Raw genomic sequence first — 21,056 nt, 5'->3', positions numbered from 1 at the left:
AGGAAAATCTAATCTCTGCTGGTCTGGAGAAATGAGATAGAATCTTAAGTACTACACCTGATTCATAGGTTACGGCTGAAAGGTTTTCTCATCAGCAACTTGCTTGTGTGGCCACATACAGCATTAGCTGTCTGCTCCTTTTTATGTTTTAACTTTAAAGTTTTATTTATTATTAGAGAAAGAGAGAAAACGCCATTTTAGATAGTCTGTTCTCTCATTCTACTATGGGACTATAATAATGATCACTAAGCTTATGACAATCCTGCCTACCATATGGGTAGGGCAGGGAAGGCTTTAGAATGAGATTCTGTGGCAGAGAGGCACAGAGTATTGGCCACAGGTTGTGTTCCTCTAAACATGTTTATTCCTGTATTCTTGTGCTCTGAACAGAGGAAGACGAGGAAGATAATTCACCTTGGTGAAGGTGAAAACACTCCTAAAGGTGAGGAGCTCATCTAAAATATGAAAAAATAAAACATGTCTATAAAGATCATGAGAGCGAGAGGTTGTGTATCCAGCCACAGATGAGACATATATACCCCCTTCCTGCCAAGGCTCAAGGGCCATCTTGGAAGAGAGTTGATACTGTAACAGTCTCATCTGGACAGCACATTCATAAACTCAGGGCAGCTGCAGTTGCCTGCAGAAGACCCCCACACAAGACCAAGCCAGTCAATACTCTAGTGAGGTGGGGGTAGGAGTGGCTGCTCCTGAAGCCCCACCACTACCTGATGAGCCATTGACAGTTGATGGACTTTTTTGTTGTTTCTTGTGGTTTGGTTTAGTTTTTTAAGGGCGTGGCAGCTGGAAGTTCAACCATGTTGATAGACCCACACATAGAAGTGTTTGATCAACAAAGTTTGGATTCAGTGGGCTTTTTGAAAATAGAAGAGAATATGAAATAGAGAGAGACATGAAATAGAGAGAGACGGGGGAGCTTGGGCTAGATCTAGGAGGAGTTGGGGGAGGAGTGGGCATGACTATAGTCAAAATACATTGTGTGAAATTCTTAAATAACTCATAAAATATTATGTCTTAAAAAGAACACAAGTTTGGGGAAGTAACATATGCAATAGCATAAAAGAAATTGCTCCCATGTGAACATGGTCAAAGAATTGCTTCTTCTATGTGCTTAGTTTTTGGTGTGGCACAGCCTTTTATATTCTACCTTCAGTTTGCTACATCTTTATATTTGAAGTGTTTCTTGTAGAAAGCATATGGTTATATTATTTTAACCTAATCTAAAAAGTGTGATTTGTTAACTAGAGTTTTGGCACATTTACATTTAATATAATTATTGAGATAATTGCTGTTTTTGTCAAGTTGCTCTCATTGTTTCCTCACTCCCCCTTTCTTTCATTTGTTTAGTTTTTATGCTTTACCTGCATTTAAATCTATGTACCACATTTGTGCCTGTTTCCTACAGAGGCCAGAAGAGGATATTGGATCCCCTAGAAGAAGAGTTATAGACTCTGTGAACTGTCATATGGGTGCTAAGAATGAGTGCTCTTAACCTCTGAGACATCTTTTCAACCCCATTCCTTACTCCTTCTTTTTTGCTTTGCATCCTATCAGTGAAACGTGTCATTTTATCTGCCTCATTTCCTTTCATGTTTAAGGGCTGGGGACTGAACCACATCTCTAGCATGTAAGTTAGAGTCTGGGCAAGTGCTCTAACATTGAGTTACACCCCCAGCCTACTGTTTCTATTTTATGTTTGGATTTTCTAGAAATAATTAAAAAATATATTCTTAAATTATTTATTATATATTAATAATCTTTCCACATCTCAGAAACTTATATCAGTATTATTTTGTGTAGCTTATGCAACCTGATGTCATAGTTTTTTGCTTATAGGTGTTATTTTTATACCCATAAGACATTTTAATGCTATGACTTTACTTGGTTAATCGTCACTTATTTTGACCTACGGATTGGCATTGACTGAACTTGTTGGTTACTATTTATTTATTTTTCTTCCATCGAGAATCATGAATGTAAAGAAAAAATGTTCTCCGGTGAATTCTCCCAAATGGTTTTTGAGTGAATGACTTATTTCAGTCAATGTACAATTTTGGTATGGAACTTTAATTATGTCACTCTGTCCTTTTTCATCTTCCATACATTATGTTGAGAGATCATCATTCATTCTGATTACCTGATTGTTTGTTTATTTGTTTGTTTTTGTATTTCAAGACAGGGTCTCTCTGTGTAGCGTTGGCTGTCCTGGACTTGCTCTGTAGACCAAGCTGGCCTCGAACTCACAGCGATCTGCCTGCCTCTTCCTCCGGAGTGCTAGAATTAAAGGCGTGCTCTACCATGCCTGGCTTTCATTCTGATTAGTTTTAAGATGATATTTCCATGGTTACTTTGAGTACTTTTTCTCTATATCTTGATTTCTGCACGTTGGTCGGCCTGTGTGTAGTAAAATTCTTCTGGTATTTGTCTTGTTGAGTGTTCATGGAGCTTCTTGTACAGGAGCATTTCCAGTTCTCACATTTGCAAAACATTTGCAAAAATCTTTTTCAACCATTATTTCCTGAGTCCACTCTTTCTCGCTTCTTCTCTGAGTGGGACTACGGTTGTGTTAGGCTGTAGCATCATGGTCCACCTTTCTCATGATGGTCAAGTTTTTCTTTTTGTCACTTGCCTTTGTTGTTTCTTCCAGATATTTTCTAATATCACATCTTTGAATTTACTGATTTATCTTCTTTTTAAATTTTAACTTTTTTGTTCTTTTATATGAGTACTGAATTTATTTCATTTCACTAATTATTTCTTTTAATCTTGTGTTCCACAGTTAAACTCATCAGATGTGCTCTTAATTTAAGGTATTATATTTAAATTCATATTATTTATATTTATATGATTTTCACACAGCCATTTATTTGCTTCCATTCTGTGTCAGTTACTTTCCTATTGCTGTGATAAAACACCATGGCTGAGACAACTTACAGAAGGCCTATCTATCCCCAGTGACACATGAAGCCCGCCCCCACGTGTCATACTAAGCCTGCCCTAGTGACCTACTTTCTACAATTAGGCCTTCCTGCAACTAAAGCCTCCCTAAGCAGCACCACCAGCTAGCAATCAAGTATGCAAATTCTTGAGACTGTGGGGCAGGGGAAAGGGGGTAAGGAGGTGAGGGGGTGGATCTCATCCAAGCCACCACTGTCTGTTCAGACAGCCACACACATGAAAGCAGTACTTCATGGTTTCACCAGTTTCTGCCTACTGTTTCTCCCATTGTCTTTAGCCTACCTACTCAGCACCAGCACCCCTGAAGCTGCCCTCACGCTGCAGCTCTAGATCTCCTGGCAACCTGCTTCTCTCAGTGCCAGCTTCTCGTTACTGCTGTTTTGTCTTTCGTGCTTCACTGCTGCTTAGTAAGTTTTACTGCGTGTGTCATGAATGAATGTCTGTGTGCCCACAAACATACAGCGACACCATCATTCCCAATGTGAGTATATTTGGAGAAGACAAACACTCTCCCAAATGAGCTACATTCCCAGGGTCAGTATGATTCCTGATAAAAAGAATAAGCCATGTAATAAATATGAAATATATTGTTGTGTTTGTCAGGGTTCTTTATAGCAAAAAAAATATGTATGTACGTGTGTATGTATGTATGTATGTATGTATGTATGTATGTATGTATATGTGTGTGTATGTGCATACAAAACTTTAGAATGGCTTACAGGCTGTGGTCCAGCTAGTACAACAATGGCTGCCTATCAATGGGAGATCCAAGAATCTAGTAGCTGTTCAGTCCACAAGGCTGGATTTCTCAGCATACACCAGAATCCCAAAGAAGTAGGCTCTAGTGACCATGAAGGGATCGACTAGCCAGTAAGAGCAAACAGGGAAGGAGGACAAGCTCTTTTCTTCCATGGCCTTCGTGTAGGCCTCCAGCAGACTGTGTGGGCCAAAGTAAAAGATCTTCCCACCTCATAAGATCAGGATTAAAAGTGGGTCTTCCTACTTCAAATGATTTAATTTAGGGGGGAAAAATCCCTCACAGGTGCACCCAACCACTCGTCGCTTAGCTAATCCCAGGTGTAGTCAAGTTGACAACCAAGGTTAGGCATCACAAATGTACAAGAAACGATGGTCGTGAGATGAACGTAAGCAAAAATAAGCTAATAAAATATGGACGAAAAGAGATATACAGAGGGTAGCTGCAGGGCCTTCTGGGAAACACTATTTTATGAGTTATAGCAAAGAGCCAGTAATAGAAAAACCATGATTATAGAATTACTAAACTAATTTCTTCCACTAACACATTTAAATGAGAACTGTAAGTGAAATGCAAACGATACACACCTTGACAATGAGCCAGTGACACCCCAGCAAAAACAGAGAGGAAGCTGCAAGCAGAGAAGGCATGTAAAAGAGCTGGTTGCCTCCCCTTTTAATGGCAGCGAGAAGCCCTCTGAGAGAGCAGGAAGCAGACACTGGCGCAGATATCAGGAAGTCAGATCCACGGTATGTAATAATGCTGACTTTGGGGGAACTGTTAAGGATGGAGAAGCCTGTGCCACAAAGACATCTAACGGCCAGTTCTCCACATTCCCTCTGATCTAGTTACCATCTGCCTAGCTGTGTGTTTCTTAAATGGGAGATGGCGTTTCAAAAAGACGGTGCCCCTGGCCCCATGGTGAGCATCACTATTGTTCCTTGTGGTAACAGTGGCCATCTGTGGACACTGTGAGCTTCAGGGGTGAGTTTCTACTTCTTTGTAATTTCCCACATGCTTTGATCATTTAGGATGAATATATTTAGCAGCTTTACACACAACTTCGACTTTGCAGTTTCACTGTCTCTTCATCTATTAACACCGAGTTAGAAGTTTAAGTCTGAAAGCCAGGGAGTGTGACAAAGCCTGTCCCCAGCAGAGTGAATGCCCAGCTGGCAGCCAAGCCTCACGGAACCCTCTCTGCTCCTGTGACTGATCTGTGATGCAGGCGGCATAAGGGAAGAGAGTGGGCATTTGGGGGGCTTTTGGTAAAGGATTCGTTCCGTAGAGCAGAGGTCCTTGGACTAATATGGTCTACTGTACAGCAGAGTAGACGAGAGGCTCCAGCAAAGTGCTGTGTGTGCAGAACGGCAGGCATGACATTTATACATCTATGTCTGGTGGGGAGCACAGAGGTCCTTGTGCTCACACAGAAGTGTTAAGTAGAAACAGGACTTTTGAATGGGGGCGGGGGGCAGCGGATAAAATACCTGTTTTCCTTCCCAGAAGGCTGAGGGTGGATTTTGTTAACAGTCTGGTGACGTTCTTGCTATCTGTGGTGACAGACACCACCCACTTTTTGCTACAGAGGCAGACCTCACCCGAATTTCCCAGACCGGTTATCCCAGACACTTCCCTCCCTAGACCATGACTCATCCTTAGGGGAGATGTCACTTGTCCTCTATGGCCTGCTGTCCTCTATGCTATTGGTCAGAGACCACACTAGATTCTAGGCCTCTTAGCTATAGAACGCACCCTCATGGTCACATGGACTGCGTGAAAGGGTCTCTGTGTAGTCACAGCGTAAGCTTTATTGTGCACCTGGGATTGGACTGATGATTGGTGCCCTGTGTCCTTTTCCCAAATTGTTCTGTGCTTTAAATATGCCGACAATGAACCTTCTGGCATTAGACTCCCTGATGTCTGATGCAGGCTGCACTGGGTTTTCGCTGTTCTCCTCATGAGGTTTGCTTCCTAGTATGACACCTGCAGGGACTCCTCACATGTGCACTGATGTCCTAGCCACAGTGACAAGGACGACATAGAGCCAGCCTGCATGCCCATTAACAGAGGAATGAATCTCAAAAATGTGCATGCACACACTATGGGATTTTAGTCATCTGTCAAGGAAAAACAAAAAACAAAAAACCTGAAACTATGAAACATGCAGGAAAGTGAGTGGAGCGGCAAAGGATTCTGTTGATGCAGCTGACCCAGCCTCAGCAAGTTGAAAAGTCACATGTTGTCTCTCATACGTGGGTCCTGACTCCTAACATTCATACAAGTGTAAACAAGGGGTTGAGAGAAGAGATATAGACCGTGGAACTAGAAAGGAGACTCTGAAAAGGGGGCACAGAGGTGTTTGTGGCACCAAAGGTCACATGTGACATGAAAGTGGAAAGAGGTTGGAGGGCACCTGAGAGGGAAGGTGGGGGTGGGGGGTATGGGGGTCTGGGGATGGAGGCAGGGGGATGAGAAACAACAAGAGTTTTGTTTGAAAAAAAAAATGCCACAGTGAAAAACCTAATTCTTTGTAGGGTAATACAAAGTTTAAAAGAAGTTGCAGGCGTGCACACTAAAGCCTCCCTTACTGAGTGAGGGGATCTGGGTTATAAGGGGCATACAAAAGAAGAGAGAAACAGCCTCTGGGACAAGATGATAAAGGTTTGTTCACATGTGACCTGGCTTGTGTCCTCTTCAGTAGTATCTATGATATAGGAGAAGTCTAATGGAAACTCCACATTAAGTCATTGTAAAAAAAAAAAAAAATATATATATATATATATATACACACATATACATATATAAATTCTAATTTTGTTTTACATATAAAATATATATTTGTAGATACTGTAAATATGCATCAGACATTCATAGACATTGTTATCAAGTACTGCCTACAAAACATGATGGGGAAAGAGGGTAGATGGAAACTTGACAGCATTAATGCTACAAAAATTCCACAAAATTTAAATTATATAGAATTCTGTATCACCTTCATGAGTCTTATTACTGTAGGCTTTGAGATACTTTGTAATCTGAGATGCTGAAATCTCTGTTTCTCAAATATGGAACCTTTTTCTTCAAGTCCACACTGGATAGCTCTTTCCAGATCAGTGTATAAACAATTTATATAACTCTTATCTCAAATTGTCTTCTTGTTGTAATCATTCCGTCATAGTGCTGTGTGGTAGGCCTGCAACAAAGGAAGACCGTACACAACACGCGCACACACACAATACTCCTCAATTTTCCAGCTTCTGCGACTTCAAGGTTTAGCAGAAGCCTGAGAAACCAGAGTGACTGCAAAGCAAACACGGTCCTGGCAGGGTGATGTGAGGTGTGAGAGGGAGTGTTGGGGGGGGGGGAGGTTGAGGTGATCGGGGAAATTCATGGTGGACCAGGTGCGTTAAATTTTCTCAGTTATCGGGACACATCCCCTAGCTGTCACAGGCCCAACCACTTCCTGGCAAATCCTGCCTGCACGGTAACCTTTCTTCCACCAGGGTTGGCCCACTGATTGTTTGCATCGTCCTGGCACCCCCACCTCCACCACCCTCCACCCCCTCCCACCCCACCCCACCCCCACGCCCGTCTCCTCTAGTTGTCTTGCTTTCAGTAAGTCACCAGATACCCTGGTAAGAAAGCCCAGACAGGGAATTAAAAAGGAGAAAGGCATAGACCTGCTTTGTTCAAGCACACCATTGGCTTTAGGAATCCTTTAACCTCTCTGAAGCTCCCCTTCCCCACGGAAAGAACAGCAATTACAATAGGCCGCTTACCTCAAGGGAGGTGAATATCAAAGGAGGTTTAGGATGTAAGCGGGCCTTGCATAGCTTACCATAGCATGCATGTTAATTATCTTTGTTAGGGTTTGAGCACGGTGGGGTTTGACGCCGAGGCAAATCTTATAAATGCCGGTCTTGCCGAGGGAACAGAGCACTCTGGGGACTTTCTCATACACACAACCATGAATTGCCGTTGAATTTTGTGTTTACATCTATTTGTTTCCGATCCGGTCTGGAATTCCTCCGAACTATTTACTAGCCTTGAACCGTTTTTCCTCCTCTCTTTTCTTTAAAATCCCCTGCTTCCTCTTGAATATCATGAGAATAACTGAACACATTCTCAAGGCGCATTGGCTAGATCCTTTGAAACGAGGCGAAGAGAACACTGCGTAAGTGATGCTTTTTAATCAAGAAAGGACTTTGCTAGAGCCTGCAGGCCTGGCGCTGAGCGAGGCTGGGGTGTGAGGCGCTCGGCTCGCAGGCTTGGTCCGGCAGGGGGCGCCCGAGCGCCTCACTGCAGCATCCCGGCAGCGGACGGAGCTCGCGTCCTGCCGCAGTCTCTTCGGCTGCTAGTCAGGGCGAGCGCGAGGGAGGAGACCCCCGCCCGGGCACCGCACTTGCAGCCGGGGAGACTCCCACCCGCGATCGCGGCCCCCTGACTCTCCAACGCCTCCTGCAGTCTGCGTGGGACAGCGCGGGAAGGCTCCCGGGGCTCCGAGGCCGGATTGCGAACTTGGAGAGGATCGCGGTTCTCTCCCCGGCCTGGAGAGCGAACAGGTGAGTGACACACACGTGTCCAGGTGGCTCCCCGAGGACAGTGTGCGAGTCCCTGAGAGCTCAGCCTCTGGGTACGCCGTCCAGGTCCCGAGGTCCCTCGCCAAGGGCGACTTTGGGGTTCTCCGGGAAGGATTGTGAACGCCCGCACCAGGCTTGACAGCGCGTCCTAAGCTGAGGGCGTCCTTCTGATACCAGGGACATCTGCTCTCCGTGTGGAGCCTGCGGTCTGCAGGACCTTGCAATCTACCGTGGGATTGCTCCTGGTTTCAGACCTGTTGATTTCAGGGTAGCGAGATAACCCGGGGGCTTGCACGGTTAACAACCTCTTTGCCGAGCGTATTGCGTTGTGATAAGACGAAGGAAAATTCCTAGCAGAGTAACTGAGAAATCTTGATTTCAGGAGAAGTCTGGCCCAGAACCATCAGACTGGATTCATTGCTGTCCTGGACAGCTAGCTGTACTTGTTCTTTTTTTTTTTTTTTTTTTTTTTTTTTTTTTTTGGTTTGGTTTGGTTTTTTTGGAAGCCATAAAAAACATAAAAATGTAATTATGAAGATGCCCCTTCCCACCCCACCCCCCAGAGGAAGTGGAAAACACTGATCTTGATAAGCCCTGTCTGGGAAATGATTTAATAGGAGCAAAACCTTTTGATAAGTAAATAAACGTGTGAGTGAGGCTTTAGAAACACAAATGTCATAGATCTAAAGGAGTCCCCACAGGTAGGCGCTTTGGTTTGTACGAACATTTTTCTCTTTAGTTTACTCAAATATGACTTCATGTGTACTAAACAAAACAAAAACAAAATAACCAAAGCCACTTCCTTTCATCTCCTAACGTGAAAGTTGGCTGTTTGTGTGCCCCCCAGCAAAGCGCTCTGCTTCCAAGAGTGAACTTCCTGCCCAAAGAAGGCATAATTCCGTGTGTTAGAACCAATGAGTTCTCTCAGATGTGAGGCTAGGTCTCCAGTTAATTCCACAGAAACTTGCCTGTGGGTTACTATGACAACAATTGACACGTTGATGGCTTCTGTCAAATTTTCATGTGGAAATAAAATGTGAAGGCATCTTTAGGGGTCAGCTTTGCGTCTTCCCTTTGATTTTTCTAAAAATATCATGAGTCTGACAGTAACCAGCTGGACCTTTATTACGTTACAGATGGGGGAAACTTAACTCACGTAATTTCTCTCTCATCTGTGAAACCCATGAGATTCAGAGGCCAATGAGAGTTGCTGAACTATTTGACTTGGCTTTAAAAAAAAATACATTTGATAGTTACTTTCATGAAGCATTTATCAATATAAGCAGAGTTTAGATACATAGGAATGACACTTTTGTATGAAATAGCATATTATTATTTATGAGTGCTCCTGACACACGCATGCTCTGTGTTTCCAAACAATGCAAGCCAGCAGCTACGTATACGTTGAAATATAGTTAACAAATTTAATATGCAAATCTTCAAGGTAAGGCCTTTTCTTAGTGGATGTGTATTGAATGACAAATAAGGAATTTGGTTTAGGTTTGGCACACTGTCTGAGGTGGCCTGGAATAGTCAGCCTCCCACGCGCTGGCCTTACAGACCAACCCCTGAGGAAATACTTCCTCTACAGCCAAAGGATGGGCTTGGATATTTCAGATCTTAGCCCAAGAATCACTAGGAAGTTGGCATTGCTTCCTGTTTGGAGGTGGAAGAAAAGGCCGCGTTAAGCAACTGCCTGTGCTTTCCTTAGAAGCACCCACACTTAGAAACCTGCACATCAAAATGGGTTTGGTGCACGTTAATGCCTTAAATACCTGATAAGAGACTACATAGGAACCAACTCCTCTTGTGGGCTGTATATTCAGAGGGAGTTCGGTTTTCTCTTTCCCTTTCTTGGCCTGTATTTAAAAGTTGTCTATCCAAATAAGTAGCCCAGACAGGATCGGTTAACTGTGCTTCAAAACCCACCCCACCTCACCCCCTTTTTGGATTTTAAAGAAAGGTTCTCTAGCCCAGGCTGGCCTCAAGTGGGCTATACAGCTGCGAGTGGCCTGGAACTTCTGCACCTCTTCCTAAATTCTGGGGTTATAGGTGTGTGACACACCGTGCCTGGCACAAATATAACTTCACAAACTCCAACTGTGAATGAATTCTGAACGCGGGGGCCACTGAGTTAACATATATAAAAGGGAGGCTTGAGTTTAGATCGGGCACTGAAGGAGTTCAGGCAGTGAGAGGTCCTTAGCCCGTGGGAGAGATGAGAGGCTTCCGGTGATTGGCTGTGCTGGGGGCAACAGGAGAGAACAGATCCAGAACTCTGTTGTGACAGGCTGTCAGGTTATGTGTCAGGTTGTGAAGAAGGGAACTTCATGTTTTTAGAGTCATTAAAACAGCGAGTGCCTGGGGACAACTGTGCATATGGCAAGAGTGGGACGGGAAAGCCAAGAACTTAAGCAAGAGTTTAATTGCTGTGTGTCCCCTGAAGTGTGGACCAACAGCTGGCCTTTGCTTTCCTCGAAAGTTGAAGCCTGGGATGGGATAGCGTCCTTGGTTAGCCAGATATGAGTGAAAGAAACGACTTGTTTTTAAGAAAAGGATCAGGACATCCCAGGCACAAGTGACAGACTTGTCATAGCCTAACATAATCAATAAGTAAGAGAGTTTTCCTCTCTTAGAAATTAGAAAAGGCTGCCTACAAATGATACCAATTACAAAGAACATAAACTTATCTCGAATACCTGGAAGCAGCCAATCAGACAGACTTGCCTGAGATCATCTTTAAAACGGAACGTGGAACACACTACATGCCTTTTGGGTACGAGGGTATCATACCCAGCAAAACCCAGTAGAAGTTTGATTGGCTATTATGTATTTATTGGCTTTGCAAGATCCATCTGTGTATTTGTTACATGGTTTATCCTGTGACCTAGAATGAACAGAGATGAAATTTAGCCTTGAAATAGAAAATTAAACTGTGTGGCAGTGGAGTCGACTTTTATGAATCCATATTGTTTAATAAGGAACGCCTCTCCCCACCGTGCGTATTTATATGTTGAGTGTTTTCAAGCAGGTGGTAGATGTATTTATTCACATAGAACGTATTATCAATGATGCCAAGAAGCAACCTAGTCATAAAAACGTAAAGTACTTTAAGAGATGATACTACGTGCACACATTTTAAAACCAAACAGTGCTAAATTCTTTTTTTAAGATTTACTTTATTTTTAATTATGCACGTGTGTGCTTGGAGATGTGTGCACATGATTGTAGTGCCCACGGAGACGAACAGAGGACTTTTGATTCCCTGTCGTGAGCCACTTAATGTGGGTGCACGGAACCGAACTCAGGTCTCCCGGAAGAGCAATATTTACTCTTCAGCACTGACCCATCCCTCCCGCCTCCAGATCCACCTTACTGGTTAGTGGTTTGCAATGTGTTTCTACCAAGGCCCTCTCACTGGGCAGTGGTGAAAATCAAATTAGAAGATGCACAACTTGGGCAGTGTGATTGTCAGTGGTAGCTGTCAACTTGACAGAGTTCTGGAAATCTTCTGGGAGATGGACTCTTGACCCTGCCTGTGGGAGATTACCTTGATGGCAGATGGGGAGCCCCGCCCACTGTGAGGTGGGCAGCAGCTCATGTACGTAGGTTAATCCCTAAGCGCTTTATGGTTGTAGGTGTGAGGTGACCACCTGCTTCCAGCTCCTACTGTCTTGACTTCCTGTCTGCCATGGTAGACTATATCTTGGACTGTGGGCAACAATAAATTCCTTCCCCCTTGTTGCTGTCGCCACAATATTGTACCACAATGACAGGAAAAGAGACGAAGACAAAGGGTGACCGGTGTGCACCCGATGCTTCATGGGTACGGATTCATTTCTCATCGCTCAGAATTCCAACTCTCTGTTCTCTTAAGGATTGTGAACCCTTCCATGATTGACAATGACGCAGTGGAGCTAAAGGCCGCCACCCAAACTGTCTGCTCACATCCGGAGTCTAAACAGTAAGGCCGATCACCAGCAACCATGGCTAAGAGCGCAGAGGTCAAACTGGCCATATTTGGGAGAGCAGGCGTGGGCAAGTCAGGTAAGGTCCTTTTTGTGACATTTGTAGGGCCTATGAGTTGGTCACAGCTTTGGGGATGTGGCAGATGAGCGGTCAGCGTTTGCGGCAGTCCATCTGCTGTCCTTTCTCCATATCTGGCTTGGTTTTTTACAACCAACTCATGAATTCTTCTGCTTATTTATGACAAACTAAATTTGCTGATAATATAGCAGGGAACTGTGTGCATCATAAACAACCTCCGAAGAAATCAAACTGTGGAAATTTCATAAAATATCTTTTTTTTCCCCTATGTTCTTTCTTTTACGGTGGAAGATCTCAAGGGGTCCGTTTTATGTCTCATTTGTTTGGATATTCTCAGCAAAAAGCTCCAAGCTCAAGCAGATGTTGGGGTCCTAGTAAGTTCTTATTGGATGAATCTGTCTTTGGCAGTGACAGAATTATTTCTTGCTGAAAGCTTCTATAGCAGGAGAAGGGCACTTGAAAAGTAGGAATGCAAACTTCCAAGCAAGGTTGCCAGGCCTGCGAAATGGTTTTAAATCAGCAAGTCTGAGCAACATCAATGACCTAGAACCCTCCTTTTCTTTAGCAGTGCTCTGGAGGTGGAAGCCTGCACCTTATACGTGCTAGTGCTAGGCCATCACTCTGTCCCCAAGCAACAGCCCCAGCCCTAGGTTCTTGAGACAGAGTCTCACAACAGAGCGCAAACTCATCTCTTACTCCCTATACTTAAAATTAAGTGCATGCTAAAGGAGATGTCACCCAAATGCTACTGCCACATGACTTCCAGTGATGAGGGCCTGGTGTCTCGTAGGAAGGACCCAAAACCATGCAGAACTTTTGGCTGTCAGTAAAGGACACAAACACCTCTGGTCGGGGCGCGTGGGTAGACAGAAAGCAAACCAGCTAATTCCCACAGAGATGATCTATATGCTCTTAAAGAAACGTACATGCGCGCGCGTGCACGCACACACACACACACACACACACACACATGTACATACACTTACATACACATGTACATGCATGCCCACGCATGCACACATTCCTTCTACTTCTGTGCCCATCCTCCCTTCTACTGGTCCTCCTGGCTTGAGTCTCTGCAGTGCTCTGCCATGCTGTAAGTCTTAGTCTCCGTTTGGATTTTCTCGGCTTTTTCTGTCACTTGCTTCTCCTCTGCAGTTCTTGCCTCTGCAAGAATCCAAGCAAGGTGACTGCACGTATTGTCCTTGGTTGGTGCCTTAGATCGAGCAGAACACCTGGGCCCAGATCCACTCATCATAGTGTTCTTCTTATAGGTTTCTAGGACCCTCTGGATCCATCTATTTCCCTATCTCCTATATTTTTCTCACCTAAAGTCCCAATAGGATGTCCTCACCTCTATCCCACTTTCCTGGTAAGTGAAGACTTTCATGAGACCTGCCCCTTAGGCTAGTGTCGAGTTATAAGTGAGTATATACCATTTGAGTCTCTCTGCTTCTGGGTTAGCTCATTCATTATGATCATTTCTAGTTCAATCCATTTGTCCACAGATTTTGGACAGATGTAGCCAAGGGACAGAACATTCTCCACAGTTAAGTGGAGACTGGGGACTGGCTTTCACACGAACTCTGGTGCCCCATATCTGGCCATGTCCCCTTGATGGGGAGGCCCGAAGGCACTCGGAGGAAGGATAGCAGACTACCAAGAAGAGACTTGATACCCTAGCATCATATTCAGGGGGAGGAGGTCCCCCTCAGTCACAGTCACAGGGAAGGGGAATAGGGTGAAAGCGGGAGGGAGGGAGGAGTGGAAGGATGCATGGGATGGGATAGCAAATGAGATGTATTATGAATTATTTTATTTTTCAATTAAAAAAAAAAAAAAGAATCCAAGCAAGGGAAAGAGCAGGCCTGGACTTAAGATGCTCAAGCTCCTCCCCTTTAATCTCCTGTGGTGTTTCCCAATGGCGTGAGAACCTCTGCCTGTAGCTGGCAGAAGGATGTGGAGAATGAGGAAACTGCCCCAGGGAGTGTCTCTGGTGGAGGGAATAGACTAGTGGGATGGAGAGACGGGTGTGAGGGGAGTGGAGGGAGGGCTGGTGGCAAGTCTGTGTTGCTAACACTGGCTTGATTTATGTGACTGAGGAGTTTGGCCCGCCATCCATCTTTCTTTCTTTCTTTCTTTCTTTCTTTCTTTCTTTCTTTCTTCCTTCCTTCCTCTTCCCACATCTATTCCACAGGTGGAATATGAGGATGAGCTCTTCCAAGCTTTTGTGTATGGTTTAGAAAGCTGGACACAGGGCCCGGGAAGATGACTGGGAGGTAGGAGAGCTTGCTGCTCAAACGCAGGCTACCTGAGCAGAAGCCCAGGCACTGCTGTAAAAGTCTGGGCATAACTAGCTCTCAACCCCAGCCTGAGCTGTGGCTGATGGAGTAGGATTGCTGGGGCCTTGCTGACAGGCAGCCTAGCTCCAGACCCCGTGAGCCTTTCTCAAGGTAATTATATATAGAAAACCCAGGACCCTTAGTACCCTGCTGGAGCCTATACACAAGCTGCACACGCCACACAGAGTGTACACACACATCTCCCCTAAATGATAAACACTTGAATTAAAAAAAATAAAAATAATATAGACATAAAGACGAAGCCCCTGGGAAGAAGTACTCAGGTCTGTGAGGACCCATCTGTGTTCTGTTTTCACCACATCAGAGGGTACTGGATCCTCCTCTATCCCGAGCTGCGCCCTCACGTTCCTTTGAGGACTTTCAAAGTAGTTTCCTTTACTGTCGTACCTGTCCCCATCACTTCCCCACTGACTGGTTTTCCCCAAGCCACCACCTATGTCCATATCACCATCTTTGTCTTTTCATGGGTCTAACGAACGTGGACGCTGTGTTTCCTGACTTAGCCTTTCCACTCGTTCATTGTATAAGCACATTGGCCCGCCACTGCGGCCATTCCACAGAAAGTCACTACCTGGGAATAAAAGTCAGTCCCTGACAAAGGGAGTCAACCATCCCCCATGATGTGCCCTCTTGGGCTTCCTTGTACCACTTCACATGACCAGCCCGTGTCTCCCACGTTGCCTAGCACCTGCCCTCCAGGCTTTCTGGGTTCTTCTGTTGTCTTCTGCCTGCCTCTGTCCTTGAGTCTCCTGTGGGGGGAGGTGGTCTGTGTGATAACTAGACCCCCCCCAGACTCTTTCCATTTCCTGTGGGAGATTCTTCACATGCAGAGGAAAATTGGCACCCACCCTAGAGGAATAACATCAGCTGAGCTAGCAGAAATTGAAACTGCCTATGATGGTTCTTACCGACTCTAAACCTTGATTGTTAAAAAGTAAGTCTTTCTTTTTCAATCTATTTCTCTAGCCTCCCTGCAGATGTTTCTCCGGTGTTCAAACATAATAGTGTGTGTGTGTGTGTGTGTGTGTGTGTGTGTGTGAGAGAGAGAGAGAGAGAGAGAGAGAGGAGAAAGGGAGAAAGAAAGCATTTATGGAAGGCAAGGAACTACTTGTGGGACACAGTTTTCTCCTTCCACTATGTAGGTCTTGAAGGAGAGGGCAGGATGAGGGAGTTGAACTCAAGGAGTCAAGCTTGGTGGCAAGTGCGTCTACCTATTGAGCCATCCTCCTGTGCCAGGCTCTTCCCCTTTTATTTCTTCTCACTGGGGTGGAAATGAAAATGACGGTCAACTTGTCACTATTGTAACTTGCTGTGCGTTCTTTATAGGCAGACTCTGTTTCCCTATTTCAACATCTCGTTTCTCTCCTGAGACCTGAGCCACACCCCTCACTAAGAAGATGGCACAGTCTAGACTTAGGCCTGGGAAGACTATTCTGAACTTTTCCACAGCTCAGTGGAAACCACCACAGACTGATCTATCAGCTTTGAAAACACACCGTAGCGATAATGAGCTCAGGTTTACTCTAGGGTCTTAAACTGTCCCTACCTTGTTTCTGCTTGGTCAGGATACCACACAGCCACCCTCCAGCCTTAAAGACTTAAAAGTTACCTTTGCTTGATTCCTCGCCACACACCCCCCCGTGTGTGTGTGTGTGTGTGTGTGTGTGTGTGTGTGTGTGCGCGCGCGCCCAAGCACACTCATGCATATATGTGTACAGATGTAAGCCAGAGGCCAGCCTCTGACATCTTCAACTGGTAGAAACCTGGTTTCTTGAGTTTCTCCAGTTGGCCTGGAGTTTGCCCCTTTGGCTTGGCTGGTTGGCCATTGGACCCCAGGTATCTGCCTATTTCCACCTTCCCAGTGCTGAGATTGCCAAGGCACCACCAGGAAAGGCTTTCCCTCCACAGGTTCTGAGTATCAAATTAAGGCTTTGCATACAAACAGTTAATCAGCTGAGCCACTTACTTCCTCGGGCCAACTTTTTCTTCACATCTGTAGGAAATCGCAAATACTAGGATGAATGGCAGTTCATGACTTACTCAGCTGCCTTTAGAGCCTAGCCATGGGTCTCCCTTGGGCCCGCAGTCTAATCTTTCTCCAGCCACTGGAATACCTCACAGGGAGTGGAGCTGTGTGAGGTTTGGGACTGTAGAGCCTGAGCAGCTCTGAGTTGACGTGGTCTGAATGTTCCGGGGTTCAATCTTACAACACCACTCTGCTTTCTCACCCACTCACTGATGCACTGGTGTCGGGGTATGTAGGCCACATTGCCTGTGTACTATTCCGAGTCTTGAGCTCTGGGCATGTGCTGTGATGTCTGATTCCCAAGCCCCACCCCTACCCCCATATCTGCTCTGTGCATTTGGCAATGTGAGGCAAGTCCCCTCTCAGTTCTTTAAGTATGGGAAGTGCAGAGTAGTGCCCATCTCGGTTATCAACACTGAGTTATTATTACATGCAAGTCTTTTAGTGAGATCATGGCATGTAGCAGGTGTGCATGTTAGCTCATGTTATTAGGATGTTTCAAGTATGCTTTTGATTTTTAAGTTCCCCAGTGAATAAATTAAATCAAAAGTAAATACATATTCTACTGAATAATTTGTTTTTCATTGAAAGTAAAAAAAAACCCTATATATACACAACACACACACACACACACACACTCATACACATGCACACATACATACATACATATATACACACATGCAAACATACACAAATCAAATACATATATACATGCACATACATACACACAGCCATACATACATACACACATACATACATACTTATACATACACACACACACACAGGTGAGGAAGGAGCAGACAGACATAGACTGAGAATGAGAGAGACAGAGAGGGAGGGAGACAATGAGACGGAGCTTTCATAAGTCCAAAGGTCTGGTTCCTGTCAACTACAGCTTGTCTGCTGGTGGTTATAATGAGACATAATGACTTTATATTAAATCTTGGGACAGTAACCAGAAATGCATTAGTGTCATCAATACATTGGCACTCTTCCATTTGAAAGTGCTGCTGGTGTGTAGCAGAGGACTTTCCGACCCCAAGTGACAGAAGGACCTTCGGGGTTTAAGGAAGAATTGAACAGAACTTTCCAGTTGACAGGATGACCATGGAAGCATCAGCAAAGAGACAACTTAAGAATGTGCTAATTACTAGAGCGGACCAATAACATATGTGAGGAGTGTGTATGACACGTATGTGACAGCATGCATGTGGCCTGCTAGGGCACAGACTCTTCTTCCAGACTCATTTCACCTGGCAGGCCTGTCTGGAGTGATGGCATGCTGAGCACAGTGCTGGTGAGATAAAGTGTGGGCTATGGTTTTTCAGCCTTTCCAGTCTTCTGCCCCAGTAGGGTAATCATTTTTCTTCATCAGCCAATGAATAACGTGGTACCCACACTCCCCTCCTGAATGCCTCAGTCTATATTTTGACAGGCTCCAAGTAAGTAAAGCAAAAAAAAAAACCAAACAAACAAACAAAAAAAAAAAAAAACTAAAAAAAAAAACAAAAAACAAAAACAAAACCTGCCATAGCTCAGACAACACCAGACACACATTTTATTAAATGCTTCCTAGATTCACATTATTCATATTGTAGCAAGTGTGGGAAGGGTTGATAGGAAAACAACTGAAAATTTAAATTTGGTCGCACAGTTGACACCCTGATTTCAGAACTGAAATACTCTGCGCCATCACAACATGTATTTTTTGAAAGGGCTAGTCTAGTTGATTGAGTAATGCTATCCTCTAATTCAAAAACCATCTGATGCACTCAAGCATGCAGGCTTAAATTCATACACTCAGATTTCTGGACTATAAACTGGCTGCCAAATGAAAACAAAGCTTCTGATATTTTTATCCCTTGGCACAAAGTTATTTTTCTTCCTTGTATGCTTGTCTGCCACTTTTTACTCTAATGAAAGAGCAGCATTTTTATTTTATTTTATTTTGTTTTGTTTTATTTTATTTTTGGATATAGGGTCTCATACAGCCCAGGCTGGCTTCAACTTGATTGTATAGCTGAGGATGACCTTGAACTCCTCATCCTCCTGCCTTTACCTCTCAAGTGCTGGAATGGAAGGTGTGTTATACCAAGCCCAGAGTTTTGTACAGTGCTAGGAATGAAAGCCAGGATTGACATGTGCGAGGTGCAGATTCTACCAATGAGTCATAGCCCCGGTTCAATGATTCTGATTTTAGGAGTGATTTTTTTGGTATGCACACAAAACTACTTTAAAATATAGGTGTACATTATGACAAGAATTTACTTGTGAGTCCCGTGTGCAATCAGGTCAGTCTCCTTAGGCTTAGAGAAGGGTTTGCGTGTGTAAGTGGCTATGCCATACCAATTCTTTGTCTTTCAGACTTCGTGGTGTAGCATGGCTCTTGGACACTGTTGTCTAAGTAATTATGACAAGAAAAGAGAAAGATGTAGGGGAATGGGGGTTTGTTAGCCTGTCATAATCTTTTAATTCTTTTGTGTATTTCATTATATAAAATGCATGCAGAATAATATTAATATATGTTTTTACCTATGTTTGTAGCTGTACAGGAAATTTTGACAAGTTGATTTTTGGCTCCCGTAATACCACAGAGGCCAGAAGAGGGCATTGGATCTCCTAGACCTAGAATTGCGAGCTGCCTGATGTGGGTGCTGGGAACTGAACTTAGATCCTTTGCGAGCACAGTGTGTTGTCCGAATCACTGAGCTGAGCCCTCAGCCTCCTCCTTAGTTTTTGAGACAGGGTTTCTTACTGAATTTGGAGCTCAGGAACTGGTTAGGAGCCTTATGTCTCTGCCCTTGGCCCCCAGGCAGGGATTACAGGTGCTCGCCACCACACTTGAGTTTTCAATATGAATGGTAGGTATTCTCCCCTGGTCTTCATGGTCTTCTTGCTTTCAGAGCAAGCACTGGACCCAGAGAGCCATGTCCTGAGCCCTGATCTCCTCAGATAGTTGTCATTCCTTTGTGGTGAGAACAGGCACCATTGAGTTATACATAATTAACTTATTAATAAGTTAGGAATAAAGTGTTAAAGTCACCGTGGTGGGCAATACGCCACCAGAAGTTGTGTCTCCTAAAGAGTCCAAACTTTGTACCTTCGGATCAGCATCTAATCTTTCCCAAACATGCGCACCCCCACCCCCCACAAGCTCTGGTAAATGCCACTCTGTTGTCTGCTCCTGAGTATGAATTTGGCTTTTTAATGTTTTCCGTGAAGATTAGATAGTGTGGCCTTTTCCCTCCTGTGCCTAGCAGTTCTTCCTCAGCGTCTGAAGTCCTCTGGAAGACAGGATTCCCTGATGCTAGCATTCTGTTATGTAAACAAATGATCTGTTCTTTAACTGCCTATTGGTGGTTAGCTAGTTTGGTGGCTTAATATCCGGATAATTGTGAATAATACTGTAATGAATGTGGGAGCACAGGTATAGATTATATAATATAGTGATGCCTTTCTAAAAATATTAGTTAGGATAAAAAAGGATAGACTATGTTAACTTTTTCCTATGTAAAAACTTGCAAGGTGTGTGTGTGTGTGTGTGTGTGTGTGTGTGTACCCCTCCCTCCTCATTTTTTAAGACAAGATCACTCATCATAGCAATGAGTGCCGTGGAACTTACTATGTAGACCAGACTGGCCTTGAACTCACAGAGGTCCTCCTGCCTCTGCCTCAGGAGTGCTGAGGTTAAAAGTGTGTGCCACGGTGCCTAACTTTCCTTCAATTGTTACAGGAAATGAGGTCCATTGAAGACTCCTGTAGTTAATGGTTAGAAGAAGAGTTTAAAGGATTGGGCCAAAGGTGAGGGTAGGGTGAGTGTGGGTGGGGAGAAGTTGTCTGCGGACATCTGAGTGAGGCTAGAAAAAAACTAAGTCCTGCAATGTTAGAGAAACATGTGTCTTCTTACATCTACACTGACCAAAAAAAAAAAAAAAAAAAAGCAAGAGAATGAAAATGAGTTTTTGTTCCATCCATCTCAAGGGTGCCCAAAGGATACTTTTAAGTTGTAAGATTCTGTTTGTGAGTATATGTAAAGCCACTGTTCTGTATAAGTCTAAGCCGTGCATGGCCACTCTTGCATGCACAAGCAAAGAAAGTGTATTATTTCTTCTCTCTTTGCTGTGACTAAAAACTTGACCAGAAGCAGCATAAGGGGTGAGGGGGGAAGGGCTTATTTTGCCGTAGAGGTTGAGGAGCTTCAGCTGATTCTGGCAGGGAAGGCATGGCCTCGGGGAGTGAGTTAGCAGGTCTTTGAATCTGTAGAGCTCCAACAGGAAGTAGGGCTGGACTATAAGACCTCA

At 44.3% G+C, this 21,056-nt stretch overlaps 1 protein-coding gene across 1 annotated transcript in view; it reads left to right on the top strand.

The window, feature by feature from the left end:
* The first annotated feature begins 12,092 nt into the window (after positions 1–12,092).
* The window catches only part of Rerg (RAS like estrogen regulated growth inhibitor), a 111,846-nt gene continuing 102,882 nt past the window's right edge, over positions 12,093–21,056 (top strand). Inside the window, exon 1 of the mRNA XM_051155508.1 lies at positions 12,093–12,366. Coding sequence (XP_051011465.1) covers positions 12,306–12,366 — 61 coding nt within the window. The 5' untranslated portion in view covers positions 12,093–12,305. The remainder of the gene's footprint in view (positions 12,367–21,056) is intronic.

This window comes from Acomys russatus, chromosome 13 (genome assembly GCF_903995435.1).
Source record: "Acomys russatus chromosome 13, mAcoRus1.1, whole genome shotgun sequence".
Classification (NCBI taxonomy): domain Eukaryota; kingdom Metazoa; phylum Chordata; class Mammalia; order Rodentia; family Muridae; genus Acomys; species Acomys russatus.
This window is presented reverse-complemented; position numbering and strand designations above follow the sequence as displayed.